Source organism: Dysidea avara, chromosome 9 (assembly GCF_963678975.1).
Source record: "Dysidea avara chromosome 9, odDysAvar1.4, whole genome shotgun sequence".
In the NCBI taxonomy this organism is placed as follows: Eukaryota; Metazoa; Porifera; class Demospongiae; order Dictyoceratida; family Dysideidae; genus Dysidea; species Dysidea avara.
Window position 1 is genome coordinate 32,402,252 of NC_089280.1, and position 18,434 is coordinate 32,420,685.

The 18,434-nt window shown below is 37.3% G+C and overlaps 2 protein-coding genes and 1 long non-coding RNA gene across 3 annotated transcripts in view; 2 read left to right on the forward strand and 1 right to left on the reverse strand.

The window, feature by feature from the left end:
• The window catches only part of LOC136266484 (contactin-4-like), a 38,170-nt gene extending 30,342 nt beyond the window's left edge, over positions 1-7,828 (forward strand). Inside the window, exons 10-13 of the mRNA XM_066061498.1 lie at positions 5,106-5,385; positions 6,033-6,069; positions 7,284-7,458; positions 7,510-7,828. Of these exons, the coding sequence (XP_065917570.1) occupies positions 5,106-5,385; positions 6,033-6,069; positions 7,284-7,458; positions 7,510-7,687 (670 nt within the window). The 3' untranslated portion in view covers positions 7,688-7,828. The remainder of the gene's footprint in view (positions 1-5,105; positions 5,386-6,032; positions 6,070-7,283; positions 7,459-7,509) is intronic.
• The window catches only part of LOC136267074 (receptor-type tyrosine-protein phosphatase S-like), a 336,067-nt gene that overhangs the window by 46,319 nt on the left and 271,314 nt on the right, over positions 1-18,434 (forward strand). The gene's annotated exons all lie outside the window — the stretch shown is intronic.
• LOC136267087 (uncharacterized) lies at positions 17,010-18,111 on the reverse strand. The gene is made up of 5 exons (XR_010706501.1): positions 17,754-18,111; positions 17,502-17,701; positions 17,398-17,447; positions 17,265-17,349; positions 17,010-17,210 (listed from the first exon to the last, which is right to left on the reverse strand). It is a non-coding gene; the product is annotated as an uncharacterized lncRNA (long non-coding RNA).

Here is an 18,434-nt window from a genome sequence, read left to right on the forward strand (position 1 = left end):
ATGCACCCTGTAGAGAGTTCGGCTACACTCTCTAGAGAATTCAGCTACAAACAAGTCACTGTGAAGAGAGTTCAGCTACAAAGAAACTACCCTGTAAAGAGTTCATCTATACAAACAAGTTACCCTATAGAGATCACCTGCAAACAAGTAACCCTGAAGAGAGTTCAGCTACAGGCAAGTCACTTTATAGTTTATACAGTGTTCAGCTACAAGTAAGTCACTCTGTAGAGAATTCAGCTACAAGTAAGTCACTCTGTAGAGAATTCAGCTACCACCAAGTCACTCTGTAAAGAATTTTGCTACAAGCAAGTCACCGTGTAGAGAGTTCAGCAACCAAAATACTACTCTGTAAAGAGTTCAGCTATACAAACAAGTTACTCTGTAGAGAGATCAGCTAGAAACAAGAGAGAGTTCAGCTAGAAGAAGTCACCCTGTAGAGAACTCAGCTGCAAAGAAACCCTGTAGAGAGATCAACTACAAACAAATCACCCTGCAGAGCATTCAGCTATAAACAAATCACCCTGTAGAAAGTTCAGGTACAAACAAATCACCCTATATACAGTTCAGCTACAAAAAAATCACTCTGTAGAGAGTTCAGCTACAAAGAAGTTATGCTACAGTGAGATCAGTTTGAAACATGAGATTTCAGCTACAAACAAAGTAACCTGTAGAGAGTTCAACTATGAACAGATCATCCTGTAGATAGTTCAGCTAGATACAAGTCACCCTATAGAGAGATCAGCCAGAGGACGTCACCTTGTAGAGAGATCAGCTAGAAAAAGATTGCCTTGTAGAACGTTCAGTAACTGTCAGACCTTCAGTGCTGGTCACTGTAAAGTGCTAATAATAATACTAACAAAGAAACCATCCTGTAGAGAGTTCAGCTACAAACAAATCACCCTGTAGAGAGTTCAGCTGCAAACAAATCACCCTGTAGAGAGTTCAGTTACAAACAAATCAACCTGTAGAGAGATCAGCTCGAGGAAGTTACCTTGTAGAGGGATCAGCTAGAAACAAGTCACCTTGTAGAGAGTTCAGGTACAAAGAAACCACCATGTAGACAGTTCAGCTGCAAACATATTGCCTGTAGAGAGTTCACACAGCTAGAAACAAATCACCCTGTAGATAGATCAGCTAGAAAAGGTCACCTTGTAGAGAGTTCAGCTACAAAGAAACCATCGTGTAGAGAGTTCAGCTGCAAACAAATCACCCTGTAGAGAGTTCAGCTACAAAAAGATCAGAAGAGGTCACCTTGTAGAGAGTTCAGCTACAAAGAAACCATCATGTAGAGAGTTCAGCTGCAAACAAATCACCCTGTAGAGCGTTCAGCTACAAAAAGATCACCCTGTAGAGAGATCAGCTAGAAGAGGTTACTTTGTAGAGAGTTCAGTTACAAAGAAACCATCATGTAGAGAGTTCAGCGGCAAACAAATCACCTTGTAGAGAGTTCAGCTACAAAGAAACCACCATGTAGAGAGATTAGCTGCAAACAAATCACCTGTAGTAGAGAGTTCAGCTAGAAACAAATCGCCTTGTAGAGAGATCAGCTAGAAGAAGTCACCTTGTAGAGAGTTCAGCTACAAAGAAACCATCGTGTAGAGAGTTCAGCTACAACGAAATCACCATGTAGAGAGTTTAGCTGCAAACAAATAACCTGTTGAGAGTTCAGCTAGAAACAAATCACCCTGTAGAGAGATCAGCTACAAAAGGATCACCCTGTAGAGAGTTCAGCTACAAAAGGATCACCCTGTAGAGAGTTCAGCTAGAAGAAGTCACCTTGTAGAGAGTTCAGCTACAAAGAAACCATCATGTAGACTCTGAGAGTTAAGCTGCAACCAAATCACTCTGTAGAGAGTTCAGCTAGAAGAAGTCACCTTGTAGAGAGTTCAGCTACAAAGAAACCATCGTGTAGAGAGTTAAGCTACAACGAAACCACCATGTAGAGAGTTTAGCTGCAAACAAATAACCTGTAGAGAGTTCAGCTAGAAACAAATCACTCTGTAGAGAGATCAGCTAGAAGAGGTCACCTTGTAAAGAGTTCAGCTACAAAGAAACCGCCATGTAGAGAGTTCAGCCTCAAACAAATCACCGTGTAGAGAATTCAACTACAAACAAATCGCCCTGTAGAAGGATCAGCTAGAAGAGGTCACCTTGTAGAGAGTTCAGCTACAAAGAAACCATCATGTAGAGAGTTCAGCTACAAAGAAATCACTTTGTAGAGAGTTCAGCTAGAAGAAGTCACCTTGTAAAGAGTTCAGCTACAAAGAAATCACCAGTAGAGCGTTCAACTAGAAACACATCACCCTGGAGAGAGATCAGCTAGAAGAGGTCATCTTGTAGTGAGTTCAGCTACAAAGAAACCACCACATAAAGAAGTCAGCTGCAAATAAATCACTTGTTGAGAGTTCAGCTACAAACAAATCCCCCTGTAGAGGGATCAGCTAGAAGAAGTCACCTTGTAGAGAGTTCAGCTACAAAGAAACCATCATATAGAGAGTTTAGCTACAAAGAATCATCCTGTAGAGAGTTCAGCTAGAAGAAGTCACCTTGTAGAGAGTTCAGCTACAAAGAAACCATCATGTAAAGAGTTCAGCTGCAAACAAATCACCCTGTAGAGAGATCAGCTAGAAGAAGTTACCTTGTAGATAGTTCATCTATACAAACAAATCACCCTGTAGAGAGATCAGCTAGAAGAAGTTACCTTGTAGATAGTTCAGCTACAAACAATTCACCCTGTAGAAAGATCAGCTAGAAGAAGTCACCTTGTAGAGTGTTCAGTTACAAAGAAACCATCATGTAGAGAGTTCAGCTGCAAACAAATCACCCTGTAGAGAGATCAGCTAGAAGAAGTTACCTTGTAGATAGTTCATCTATACAAACAAATCACCCTGTAGAGAGATCAGCTAGAAGAAGTTACCTTGTAGATAGTTCAGCTACAAACAATTCACCCTGTAGAAAGATCAGCTAGAAGAAGTCACCTTGTAGAGAGTTCAGCTACAAAGAAACCATCATGTAGAGAGTTCAGCTGCAAACAAATCACCTGTAGAGAGTTCAGCTAGAAACAAATCACCCTGTAGAGAGATCAGCTAGAAGAATACACCTTGTAGAGAGTTCAGCTACAAAGAAACCATTGTGTAGAGAGTTCAGCTACAACGAAACCACCATGTAGAGAGTTTAGCTGCAAACAAATAACCTGTAGAGAGTTCAGCTAGAAACAAATCACCCTGTATAGAGATCCACTAGAAGAGGTCACCTTGTAGAGAGTTCAGCTACAAAGAAACCATCATGTAGAGAGTTCAGCTGCAAACAAATCACCCTGTAGAGAGTTCAGCTACAAAAGGATCACCCTGTAGAGAGTTCAGCTAGAAGAAGTCACCTTGTAGAGAGTTCAGCTACAAAGAAACCATCATGTAGAGAGTTCAGCTACAACGAAACCACCATGTAGAGAGTTTAGATGCAAACAAATCACCTGTAGAGGGTTCATCTAGGAACAAATCACCCTGTAGAGAGATCAGCTAGAAGAGGTCACCTTATAGATAGTTCAGCTACATTTCAAGTCACCCAGTAGAGAGATCAGCTGCAAAATAATATCCTGTGGGGAATAATGGGCATGTAATAAATATATGTATACAATTTGTATAATTACTGATAAAATCAAAAATAATTGAAGTATTAAAAATCTTCTTTAAGTTCTTTTCTTCTTCCTGTGGTAAAGAAAAAAACACACATGGGTTAAAAAACCCCCAAAGCCAGCCATTGGCTGGCTTTGCAGTATACAAATACAAAAAGAAGTGATATCTAATCAAAAACAGCCAAGCTGTAAAAAAAGATGCAGCCCTCAAAAAGGCCATGGTGAAAAAAGATGTGAAATCGAAGGTGGCGGCCAAGAAATGGCTGATGATAGGTTAATGGTAAAAAATTTAATAACAACAATTCAGGTGAATTTTGTGCCGCTTGGTCTTGGCACCAAATTCACCTGAATTGTCGTTATTAAAATTTTTACCATTAACCTACCATCACAGCCATTTCTTGGCCGCCATCTTGGATTTCACATCTTTTTTCACCATGGCCTTTTTGAGGGCCGCACCTTTTTTTACAGCTTGGCTGTTTTTGATTAGATAGAATTATAAGTAAGATCATGAACACATATCCTGGTATCAAGGTGTCCGGGTATCCTTTTTGAGTAGGTCTATTGTACCTATTCAGCCATGTACGTATCTTGAATAGTGTGGAGTGGGGATATGTATGTTAGTGCACTATGGCTGATTTGACTTAATAAAGTATTTTCAAAGAGATGGTACAACATTTATGTGTTTATGGATGCATGGTGATCTCATTTAAAGTCCACCTGTCTAATAAGGATCCTTGCTAGAAAGGGTTAATGCTTTGGTGCTGTACATTAGTATCCAATAAGAGAAGCATAAATAAACTGCAGCAGACAGGTGGTCTTTCAATACAGGTGGTCGCTAATACAAGTTGCACTGTACCTAGACACCTTCACTCTGTAAGAGAAACTTGGCAGGGCCTTGTTGTGAGTGGTCATTGGAGGTGTACACTCCCATATAGCAATAATAGACTACAAATTTACACTACATACCACAACATAATTCATTATACGTATCTCTTGAGCCCATTGTGGTCCCACCACAAAAAATTTATCAAACATAGACCGTGACTCACTCGTTATTCACAGAAGAATTTTGTGAAGAATTTCAAGCAGTATTTTTCTATAAAGGATTATAGTTTTCAATAAAGTACTTTTGAACCATAATTAAGTAGATATCCCATAGTTTAGGGATCACTGGAAAGGTCAATCAATAGTCTTCCATCAGTGAAAATTGTGTTTAAAATATTTGCACAGTGCGAAGTTACGGTCAGTTTTGTGTCTACAGATGGACCAATTTTTTCAAAATATTTGTGGTCATAAATTAGAAACTATGGGGTGTGTGGGGCTAAAAATTCTCATGAGTGATAAGCACCACAGGTACTAAAAACACACCAAGTTTCGTCACTACAGCCAGCTGTGGTCCCACACATGGTTTAAACTTTTTTCTCTTAAAAATAACCCAGTATGCAATCTAATGCATTCTTTATTCCTTATACAGTTACTTCTACATCATTGTGACCACTGATGATATTGTGGTTGACAATGTTCAAGAGATAACAACTGTAGACATACTTAAGGAATCCACCAAGACTACTCCATTATTCTATGTGGCTGCTGTGGTTAATGCCAATCATTATGTACCTGGTTATAGGATGAGCTACATCCTGGGTGCTGGTGATAACACTACTGATCCTGATGGTCATGTGTTTTATAACAGAGCAGTAAAAAGAACAGATTTGTATTTTTTCCGTGTGTATTCAACTAATAGCACACAAGAGGTATGATTGCAGTAATGATAATGCAGATTTTAAAAAACTGTTCCAAATCGCACATCGGGCAAAATCAAAAACTAACACTGCCAATGGATAACTACTACTACTTTTGACCCTCAGTACTACTCAAACTACTCGAGGCTGGTTTTAATGGATGTCTTTTCTGGGTGGTGTGGAGAGCTCAATTGGCAGTTTCAGGCCTTATGAATGGCCTGACTTGGCAAGAATACTGGTAGATGGCCTGATAATGTTAACCAAATGATTTTGTGCTGCATAATAGCCACTAAGAAGCCAGCACAGCCCTATAATCTTGTTTCTGGACTTCAATCATGTTTGCCTCCATTTTGAAGTTTATCTCTTGCCCACCTTACCACCCCCACCCCCTCCCTTTGTGAGCACTCATGATACTACTTTGCTCATCCAACTGCTCACCTACTTGTCAGGAAACTCTACAAGCAGCTACAAGTACTGTAAGTGGTCTAAAAGGTTGGTGCATCTCTTGTGTAAATTTCATACGTGTGCTTTCTATCCTTGGCAAGTTATGCTGACTTGGATTCTTTAAAACCATTTATCTCGAAACTTCTAATGTGTGATTTGGAACATTTTCCCAAATTTCAGTCACATATATTAACATATGTCTTATTATTATATAGAATGAAATTTTTACTACAACTGATCTACAACTAATCTGTAAGTTTTAAGCTACTTATCATTTGTACATACTTAAATGTGTCTCGACACAACAAATCAGAGCTTGTTCCTGAAGTTAATCTGCTGTAGACTAGCTGTGGGACATGCATATGGTTAACTGTTACTAGTTAGAGAATGTTGTTTGTGAGCAGCAAAGATTATATAAAGTGTAAGAAAAATGAAGTTTAAATTCGATTAGAGATCATTGAAAGAGAAAAAAGGAAGGTTGCCTACACCTGCAGATATACTATTGAACATTTAATCCCTAATTGGTATAGACTGAATTAAGGGATTAAATGTTCAATAGTATATCTGCAGGTGTAGGCAACCTCCCTTGTTTCACAACTTTATTCTGTGATCCCTAATTGAACTTAAAATTCCTAGTTTGTGTTTACTTTTTTCTAACATTAATTATTGTGACTGGTGAACCCACACATACTGCATTAAAAGAAAAGATGGCACCAGAGTTAATATTTTGTCTGAACACGCACCCCAGCTATCAATTACTGACTCGAAATTCATCACACAACGTAACAGTGAGTGCCTCTGTAATCAATCCAGTCACTACAGAAAATACGGACAATTCCTGCTTACAAATGTATGGAAGCCATGTATCATTTTGTGTGAATCAACATCTGGTTTATCAGCATAAATAAATGGGACACAAAGGAGGACAAAGGTAAGTGCATGATTAGTGCATTGTTTGTACTGCAGCATGCATGTTTTGGGATGAAGCTACGTCAAACAGTGAAAAAATCAAGCTCATAGCTTTAGCCGTTATAGAGTTACACTTTCCTGAAGGCAACAGGCAGGCAGTTAGTCAGTAAAAAATTCCATTGAATAATACAATAATTTTGTAACAATCTATTGGAAGCATTTAGGGTCATACTACACTTTTGGGCTTTGTTATACCTAACCAATACTGCCAAGGTGCCAGAATGGTGTTGTGAAGCTGTTTTTTAAGGTGTTCTTTTGCCAGAAAAACCCCAACCTCCATGAATGATACTAATATACAGTACTACCATATTGTATGATTCATCGCTGGTTTGGCTGCATTCTATTTTCTATTAGTTTCAATTTTAAGACTTCATTCCTTGTTGTTTTAAAGGTAGCTATGTAATGCAAAATTTTTGTACTTATTTTATTTGTTATCAGTGTTATATATTTTATGCAAAGTAAAATAGATTAATTGCTGTTATCTGTATACTGTATAGTTCAGCCACAGAGGAGTGATGAGAATGTTTGTAGCAGTGACAGTTCTGATTCCAATGTGGTGATCATTGCTGTTATGGCAGTTATAATGGTGGTCTCAATATTCTGCAATATTGTTCTTGCAGTTCGAGTGTTTATGCTACAAAAGCAAAAACTAAGTGTTAAAGTTAACTACAAGTAGGTATAATCATATGAATGCAGGCATTTATATGTTCTTATTCCTATCAGTGATACTAAACCAGCCAGTGTTGCACCAGAGCCAGCATATACATATGAGTTGTTGGATAAATCAAGTGATGTGAAGCTAGAGAATAATCCAGCATACTCAGTCAGTGTTACTCAAGGCAGTTCAGAAGATCACCACTATGATGCTATTCCTGCCAGCCATCATGCCAAAGCTAAATAAACATTTTGTACATGTATTCATATCCCCAGTAGTATTATGTTTAGTTTTTAACATTGGAGTATGCTCAGTTTAGAATCTGTACACTGTACATGCACAGTGTGTACACATATTATCAAGATATAATGATAGTCTAGTAGTCAAACAGCTGGACCAGTAATGCAGGCGTAACCTGATGTGACTTTTAAATTATAGATGAAGTTATGTCTAGAGTTGTTCCTGGTATTGTCATAAAAACAGGCCAAGCAATGTTGGCGCACAATTATCAACATAATAATATTATCATTCTTATCAATCTGTAAAGTTTACAGAGTACTTTGTTATAAATAATTTTCTCAACCTTGTAGCTAAATTTATTGTCTCTATTTAGGTGGAGCATAATTATATAGTGTTTCATAATCTTTGTTTAGAGCCATGCTAACACTGTAATATGGTCATGAGAGCCTTCCAATGTATTGTGTTTATGACTAGTTATGTACACAATGCCTCTATTAAGCTGGTACATTTGTTTGTTATTCAGAAAAAATAAGCTACCGTACGTATACTGAAAAACCCCTTTTCACCTGTTTCTTATATTAGCTACTTGCTGCTATTTGCATAATATGAACAGTAGATATGTTGTTGTATGCAGTATAAACAGTAGTGTTGTCTTTTGTAATCTGAAACTAATTAATAAATTTGGTACACATTAAAATGAATTCCAATGTACCTGTTCACATGTAATGGGCACATAAAGCATACAACTCCTTACTGTCACAGCAAACAAGCAGTATAGTTGTATAATAATCACAAGAGCTGGGAAGGCTTGTTCCAAGTATTGAATATTGTATATATACGACAGTATCACAGAAATTAAGAAGAGAACTTAGATCACACAATGCATGTTTCTTGATGTATTTAACTTGTGCATTTTATCACCAAACATGATCTGATCTATATGCAAGGGCATCAGAGTAGGTGCGACCAGTGAGGCCACAGCCTCACCACTTATTGGCTCATTTGGCTGGAATGCCAATGCCTAAAAAAAACTTGCAAACTTGATGAAGCTAAAACTAAAAGCATATTACATTGCATATTATAATTATGTAATGACAACAATTGACAGAAACATCTTGACTCAGAACAGATCATTATCACCAATCATTTTCGACTACAAGCTAAACAGTCACAACTTGGGTACATCAAACCAACACTCCTACCTTGGTGTTATACTGGATAACAAACTATCATGGTCTCTACATATTAGTAATATAGGTGCTAAGGCCAGTAGAACATTAAACTTCTCGAAACGCAATCTGAGTTGCTGCTCGTCTAGCATCAAAGCAACAGCCTACCTTATGATAGTACGACCGTCAATGGAATACGCTGCAGTCATCTGGGACCCATACCACCATAACAATATTCAACAGTTGGAGAAAGTACAGCGTAGGGCAGTTAGATGGGTCCTAAATGATTTCAATCAATTCAGCTCAGTCACAGCTATGTTACAGCATCTTTCTTGGCCAAGCCTTCAGCTGAGATGTAAAATATCCAGATTACAAGCACTTTTTAAAATTATACATCAAGATTATTTTCTGTCAATTCCTCCTCATTTTATTTCAATGACAAGATCCACTAGACTATATCACGTGCATCCACATCGTTTTATTCTACCAATCTCATCTACCTATTCATACCAACAGAGCTTTTTCTCCAGATCAATTAAGGATGGGAACAACTTACCATCTTCCATCATTGAGAGCAACAATACTGACTCTTTTTCAGCGGAACTGCAAACATTGTGTGGAACTCAATAACCTGTAATCTTTGTAACTAGCTAGCTACGTAGCTAATTTCATTTTATGATTGCTTTTTTCCTGAGCATATCAGCTGTGCTGTTTGCTCAGTAACAATAACAATAACAGCGTTATGTTGATTTCGTCCGTACTATGTGCCTCTAAATAGCGATTTCCAACCTACCAATTTTTCACACATATTTTTGCTACTTAAATTATACACCTTCAATAAACGTTTCACAAGCTGCCGTTCCAGTAAATGGTAGCCAATGCTTCGTACTTTGTATTGCACTTTACTGGATTAAAATCCATGCGGTATTTATTGAAATACAGCAAATCAAAGTTTGAGAAATAAAAATCCCCATAGGAAGCCCATACAAATAATTGCGTAGAGGAACTCACCTAATATTGGACGGGCTCCAAAATCGGACGCAATTACTCGAGCTACAACAGGAATTTTTTAACAACTCATATATCTTTAGATAGTTCAAGGCTGTGGGACTTTGGGCACCAAGTATCAGCTTTCTCGACTTCTTTGTCTGGTGGCAGCAGCCCTGCAAAGTCATTTCCGATTAATACGTATAATCGGAAAAAACAGTCGATTCACGGACACTCACCGTCTACATATCAGACTTGCATTCAATCAACAGTTTTCTACCTTAAAGTAGTAGAGTAACTCATCTACTTTCTAAATATCCTTGGTTTATTAAATCAAATCCTTTTAATCACGAATTACAAATCAAATAAAATGAGACGTCACTGGAGTAATAATCGCACCATAAATTTAAGTATACGGAAACTTGATTAAGTATACGTTGTTTGAGATACGTATACGGGAAATGTTCACCGTATACTTTTACAAACACCGTTTACTTCCGTATACTTAAATTCATAGTGCGATTATTACTCCAGTGACGTCTCATTTTATTTGATTTGTAATTCGTGATTAAAAGGATTTGATTTAATAAACTAGGGATATTTAGAAAGTAGATGAGTTACTCTAATACTTTAAGGTAGAAAACTGTTGATTGAATGCAAGTCTGATATGTAGACGGTGAGTGTCCGTGAATCGACTGTTTTTTCCGATTATACGTATTAATCGGAAATGACTTTGTGGGGTTGCTGCCACCAGACAAAGAAGTCGAGAAAGCTGATACTTGGTGCCCAAAGTCCCACAGCCTTGAACTATCTAAAGACATATGAGTTGTTCAAAAATCCCTGTTGTAGCTCGAGTAATTACGTCCGATTTTGGAGCCCGTCCGATTTTAGGTGAGTTACTCTACGTAATTCTAATTGGAAGAATGTGGCACTTGTGATAGCCGAAGTTTCCGAGTGTTTCCGCGTGAATCTGCTGCTGATGAGGACGAAGAAAGTGGTTCTGGGCAAACCGTATATGCTGATTTCGATTTTTCCATGTGTTTTTTGATTGGAGGACGATTGATGTTGGATTACGATGGAAATATGGCCCTTTTAAAGGTAAATCGCCATCTAACACTGCTCAGAATTCAGCATTACAATCACCCTGGGCTTCAAGGCACCCCCCTGCATCGATGCAAGTATAGTTTGAAGGTGAGCAGTTTGTTGTCTTGCGCGGAATTGCAAAATAAGGTTCAAGGTTGAGCATAATCTTTTCAAAAGTGGAGACTGGCATGTGATACCAACCTTACATGGCTTCACACGTACCTGTTGTTATATTTTGGTGTGTTTACTGCTGTTTTGATCCATTTTATAGCAGCTTCAGTGATTGTAATTTTGATCAGAAACTATTTATAATTTCTCTTTGTAGTATAGTGATGTCATTGTGTTATATAATAATTATCATCCTTAGTGCTTACAATGTGACAAATAAAGCTGAGCAGTGTCCAAACAAATCTATATTAAAAATAATGTTGCTCTTACATTGTGTTATCTGATTGTTATGTTTCCGAAGTACGTGTTAATTGCGACTTGTGATGCCAGTACTTGCCATTTATAAAATATTGCCGATTTTTCTAGTTAGTTATCCTTGAAAATGCATTAAGTACCTGTGTATATATATTTAGTATTACATAATACACAGTTTTATTTATGCATCACTTGCTTTATTCCTGTAATATTCTGAGTGGTCAGTCTACAAAGAAGTGGTCACTTTTGAAAGGTTTTACTTACTTCATATGCTGTTCTTCTTAAAATAGATATGTGGTGAAAATTTCATGTCGTTATTAGTTTCCTATCTAGATTTATGACACTTTGTATATTGTGTTTGGTGCCATGCAATATACATAAAAAGCATTGAAATGCTGTACACAAAAATCATCACACTGTCCACTTCTTTTCCTTATATCTTTTGATAGGAACCACTGATTGAGGTGGGGTTTGCACTAAAATGACCCTGACAAAATGCACAATATTGTTCATACCAATGAATGTATGGAATGTTAATTATTTAATTTAGTTGGAAATCTCTACTCTAAAATAATTATCGTTATGTTTAGATTTCAACTTTGGAACCATTTTTAAACCAGGCGCACGCCCACTGGGCGTGCGTCTGGTTTACTGAAATTGTTTTTGTAAAAGTGTATGTGTGTGTGTGTGTGTGTGTACCTATCTACCTATCTATGTTTGTCCGTACGCACCCACGTGAGCAAAATCGTTTAATAACGGTAAAAGCAGCTTTTACGTAAGAAGTAAAGGTGAAATGAAGTCTGTATTAAACTTCTGCACAGGTGAACTTTGCTCTGAGGTGGTTTCTTTTCGGCGGACTGAAATACGGGTGTGGTGACTTTCCTCAGACTACCTTTCCCTTGAGGTTTTCAGGCATTTAGCAACTGAAAAACAACGGTGCAGGCCTCGTACACTACCAGGAATAGCCTATCGCTTTGAGTTGAAAGGGGGCGTATCCCTTCATATATACTTACGCGAACGAAAATGAAGAGCAGCTTTGAGGCTTTGTCGAGAGAATTTGTGGGAAAAACACGTTAGTCACACTATAAAACGGTTTAGAAGATAGTTTTGTGCGTAATATGTTGGTAAAAGCGGTTTGTTTAACAAACGCTTCCTTAGCAGTGCATAGCAACGTAATTGAACAAATTACGAATATTTCATGAATTACGAAATACGAGAATTAGCTAATAATATTATTGCACAATCCAAAACTACCCTATTGTAAAGTAGTAATACATAGTTGGTTAATTTATAGTAGTATATACTGTCTATAGTTAATTCCAGATGAGTTAGCTAGCTGCATGGCGCCTGGTTTTTAGAAGTAGCACAACATCAACTTGTTTACTTAAGTGTTAAACAGGTACTTTTTGATCACTGACCAGTTTTATCTCTGAACATTTGCCAGGTAGCTAGCTAACTAGCTAGCAACATTCACACACTGTGACGGTATGCCAACCCATAGCTGCTTATCTCAAGGTGTGCGTGGTTCGATTTTTTTTCCTGGGGGGCATGCCCCCAGGCCATGGATTATGTATGCCCAGGCTGTGCCTTGATCTCCACTTTCACTTTTACTCTGACGCCCCTGCTATATGCATGTGAGTGTGAACATGTGATAATACTTTAGTGTACGTGTACGTGTACATATGTACAAATAATCATTATTATATTTATATACTAAGGCCCAAGCGAACTTAGGTGAATTCGAGGGTTCGTTCGAACGAACGAACATTCGAATGCAGATTGAACAGTTCGAACTATAGCCACTAATTAGATAGTGATACAGCTAAGCTATCCATTTTGCTGTGTTCCATAATGATGTGGGGGGAGCTAGACATATGGTATTTGGAATTTAATTAAGTTATGTGTTGATGGTTTAGTGGTGGTCACAGGCCATGCCTCTATGAGGTTTTAAGGTTTCTATGTGGTGCCAGTCACTTGTCTCAACTGTATAGCAGTAGTAAAATGTATTTAAAACCTAGTAACCACAAGCATTTTTACTTGTGGTATTCAATTTCAAGTTTTCTCAGTAAAACTGTTGAGTCAGTACAACTGCATGTGTGTTGCAAACTTTTGAGACATGCATTTGACATTTAATATGCTGTGATTTATAATTTGTAAAGAGGAACCAGCTCCATTTCAAAAGTTCAAAAGATTCGTGAACTTTAGTTGATGAATGTTCGAACCCTGACAATCCAAGTTCGTTTGGGCCCTATTATATACCATAGTCTACTAGTAGCCTGCAAGAAGGGAGTTAGAGTCTTTCATCAACTCCATAAAAATTATTTGTGAAGGGAAAAAGCCTGAAGCAGTGGGAACTTGATCTTTAATCAATTAATTACAGTGTAAGTAAGCAACTGGTGAGCCACACAGCCAGCCATAGCAATTTGAATTTCTCTCTGCGTTTGTGAGCATTTATGCATGTGTGATATGTGTATTAGCAATCTTTATTAAAGTGACTCCAACTGTATGTTCTATTTGAGCATATATGCATGTAGTTTCAGCAAGTCATGGATTAGTGTCAACTTGTATAGTCTGGCTAAGCAAGGCTAGTCATGATCATCCAGTCAATAATCATTTTTTCATCACATAAAGTTGTTCAAACTTTATAGGCACTTATATTACTGACTAGTTTAATAATGTATAATTGTAAACACAACTGAATGTATATACCATATAGGTACATAAGTTGCATTGTATAACTAGCTGTGCTTCAGGTGAGTTACTTGTATTGAAAGAGATACATGGCACAGCTATAGTATTGCTGTGGGTTACATAAATTATAACATCTGCTGTTGTATACGAAGTTGAAATAACTTTTTACACAGTATAAATTATTGTTTACTAGATTTTAATATACAATAGACATTGATGCTATTCTTTTTGCAGTTCCAAAACTCCTACACCAAGCAAGCAATTATCTGTAGACCCTCAGAATTGTATATAATCCCCTATAAGCACCAAGTTTTCTGTATATGTGTAGTTGTACCTCAATTCTGTAAAACAATTAAATTATAGTTAAGCAATAAAAAAAGTGGGGGAATGGAGGAGCATGGCCACTCTTACCTAGCTCCCTCTAACTGAGTTTTCATCACCTATGAATAAAGTCTTTCAACCTAAAGTGAAACTGAACTTAAGCAGCCACTCTTCAGCAACTATATTAATTAATAATTTTTATCATCATGAATTAATACATTGAAAGGTGTAGAATTTCAACTTTCATGTGGCATATGTAATCAAAATGAGCATGTTTAATGTAAAGCAGTAGAGTAGTAATTGTATAAAGGAATGAATTTGGATTGCACAAGTCAAGAAGATTTATATATAGTGGTCTTTTTGCAAAGTTTTAATGAGCAATATTATTATTTGGATATTCTATTAGAGCATGTGACTAAGTCTTTTAACGGTGAACCTCATACTCAATTACATATAGTGTACAGTCATTATTATTAAAAGTCTTAATTTGTAAATCTTTATCATCTGACGTTAATTGATATACTCACATCCCTTGACACAAACAAGTAGTGACCAACCAATTATGCCAGCATAATTTAAAGCATAATAGGTGACCAAAAGCATCAAGCATAATGCCAGCATAATAGGGATAATATTTGAAAATTTAATTAAATGTGCAATACGTGTGCCTGAAAGAAAGTAAATATTCACTGCCGATAGTATTACTAGTACATTTCATATTAAAAAACATGTAATGTAACTTACTAAACCATTCTTTGTTGGTTATTCACACTTCGCAGAAATAAGATCGAGAGAGATAAACATCATAATAATTGACATTACATGAACAAATAATTACAAGGGGTCAGGAGTCCAGTCTCAGGGTTACCAAGTTATTACTAAAAAGTATGGAGCCCTGGCAAGACAAAAAAAAAACTACATACAAAACTAAACAATTATACATGGCTTCTCAACAGGTAAACAGACCAACTACATCCCAAGTAGTGGAAGTACGGGAGTTAAAGATCCTGTATATGAACAGGAGATTACAACACGAGCTGCTCTAATACAGCAGTCAGGAGAGGCTAATATACTCTAATAAAACAGTCAGCTCTAGAGCATAATCTTGATTTTGAAAGCACAATTTTGAGCATTATAGGCTTAATTTTTGAGCAATGCTCAAAAGAATAATAGGTAAAATTTTGGGCATAATAGGTTGGAACCTACAACAAGGTATATAAGTGACATCAACAACATCAGTCTCAAATGAGTACTGTGCATGTGCTACACCTCTCTTCCACATTATTTTTTGCCATCTGTTCACCACAAGTCTAGGTGGATGCTTTATAATTTTTGTGATTGTAACAAGTGGAATCATGGTGAGTATGTGAGTTTGTTGTATATAGATCTTCTGTATTATCCTCACAAGTTATATTATTATTACAACCAGTTTGCTGGTGTGTTCTTCTTTCTATCCTACAGAACCATTGTTGTCTATGTTGAATTTCAGTGAGGAGAGATTGATGGCGCAACTGACAACTGTTTTCAAGTTTATTAATGATGCTTGTGAGGAGGTTGCTCATTGGAAATGTGGTAGTTTTCTAGTTCCATTATCATGGTGACTTCCCGACTTGTACAACCAGACTAGACACTGTCCAGGATATGTTGTGCCATCTCATTTTCCCTACTGTGTTCTGTATAATCTATATGATCATTATTATTATTATTATTGTTACTGAGCAGACAACACAGCTGATATGCTCAGGAAAAATGCAATCACAAAATAAATTTAGCTACGTAGTTACAAAGATTGCAGTTATTTAGTTCAATACAATATTTGCAGTTCTGCTGAAAAAGTGTCAATATTGTTGCTCTCAATTATGGAAGATGGTAAGTTAAGTAAATCATCCATGACTTTACTGGCAATTCGAGTGAGCAAAAAACTGAGCACCTTGTTGTCTCCACTGAGCTAGTATTAAGACAATGACTTTTGATTGCATCTCGTCTCAGCCACTGGAGGAATGGCTATAATGAAGCAACAGTTTTTTATAAGCGCCTTGCCTCCCTGCTATCTGACAAACTCAAATTATGCAGCTGTAATGGGATGGGTGCGGTGCCAGGGGCGGATCAAGGGGGGGGGGGGGCTTTGAGGGCTGAAGACCCCTCCCCCCTTCACTTTTAGGCTTTACTTGATCAATATGCTGAGTATTATAATGAAATTTTGTCTTAGCATAATTATATGATCACTAATAATACAAATACTCATAAAACCACCTTATAAACATCTTTCCAAGGTATTATCAGGGACATTATGCTACAGTTTATGCAACAAGGACCCGGATCAGCATCGGAGGTGTACAAGATCGAGATACTCTAATAGAGCAGTCAGCTAACTACTCTAATAGAACATTCACTGGAAGCATATGGTTGGTTCTGTTATGGAATTTTTCCAAATCTGCCTGCACCTATATACTATTAAAAATAAGGAGTAACTGTTACTCCCCTAGGGGAGTTCCCAGTGTAGGGAGGATTTAACACCCCAATATTTTTGTGGAGAGTAACTAACATCCTGCAAAGGAATAACAGGAACCCTTTGAAAAATCTATTGTAGGGAGTTTTAGTTACTCTAGGAGAGTTCACATAAGCATGCAAGGTGTTTCCTTTACTCCATGAAATTCTACAAATGACTCCGTATAAAATCTCAAATGATGTTAAAAACATACAGCAAAACTGTAACAAAATGTTTACAATATCCAGCTTTATAATATTGGAAAGTCACTCAAGAGATCAGTAGCAAGGCTTCATTTCATCATCAGCAAACGACGCTTCACTGCCACTTCACTGGAGTTACTGCCTGTCACATGACATGTTATCAGCTGTAGTAAATAGCAGTATAGTAAAGAAATATTCAACAATCACACACTTGTTACCTGTATGGCTGAAGTTACATCACACGCAGTTGCCAACAAAGTTGTAAAAACAATTCTGCCAGACCAGCAACATTAGTAGTGTAAACTAAAATAAGCACAGTTGCTATCATGCAAAACAGCACATTTTTGTTACCTGGAGTTCATCATTTTGTTTGTCTACTTGTTCACTGATTTCTTGGGCACCTGTATTATATGTTTACAAATTGATGCACAGTCACTGTATGTTAACACACTTACTGGATGTTGTTAAATTCTATGTTCTCAGTCACATTGAGACATCCATGCTAAAAAAGTAAATATGTGCTTACGTAACTATAAACATTATCTCCTTACAGGTCTTGGAAAGTCGATGAAGTCGAAGACACACAATGTACATTGTATCATAAAGATTCTTGTTAACTGCAGACGATATATCTTACTAGTTAATACCAGTGAATCTGCATGTTATTATGTAAAGACACTGACAATGATACAGGCTACTGACCTTACCAGCAATATCATTGTGTCCGGCTGCTAACGTCAACCGAAAGCAGACGGACATGATATGTACACCATGTTTAAGCTAGGTGGCTTTCCTCTCCTCCTTCTTAGTCTTCAACTTCTTACACACTGAATACTAGTAGCTAGCGGTGAGTGGGCTGAATATTGTACGTACTACTCAGTGATACGGCTGAGTCCGCCGAATTTTATTATCGATTTCCCTGAGTCTTGAACTATTTCTGCTGTGTCACGATAAAGCGCCTAAACCCTCACGAGTAGTGGTGACTTCCGTTGGAGCCAGTTTAATAAACCCGACGTGTCACACGAGACAACTCACATGTTCAGATATGAGCTCAAACGTGCCTGAAGAAAGAATGAACGTGAACGTCCAGTAATTATTCACGAACAAGTAAACACTTTAGTATCACCTTTTAAGCACTACAATTCCTCAGAGAAACAAACCGCTTTCAACTACTCAACACGATTCTGTTGTTAAAGAAGCCGTTTCTATGGTAATACTCTTCACTCTAAATAATGCACTTGTAATAGAAATGGTATTTAATAATCAAGACTCACGGTAGTGAGTCGCGCGGCCAAGAAACTACAAAGTGCACGCCCAATTAAAAGATGCGCGGCCACTACTGTGGGTTATTTACGTGTAGGGCCGGTTTCTTTACAGTGTACATATAC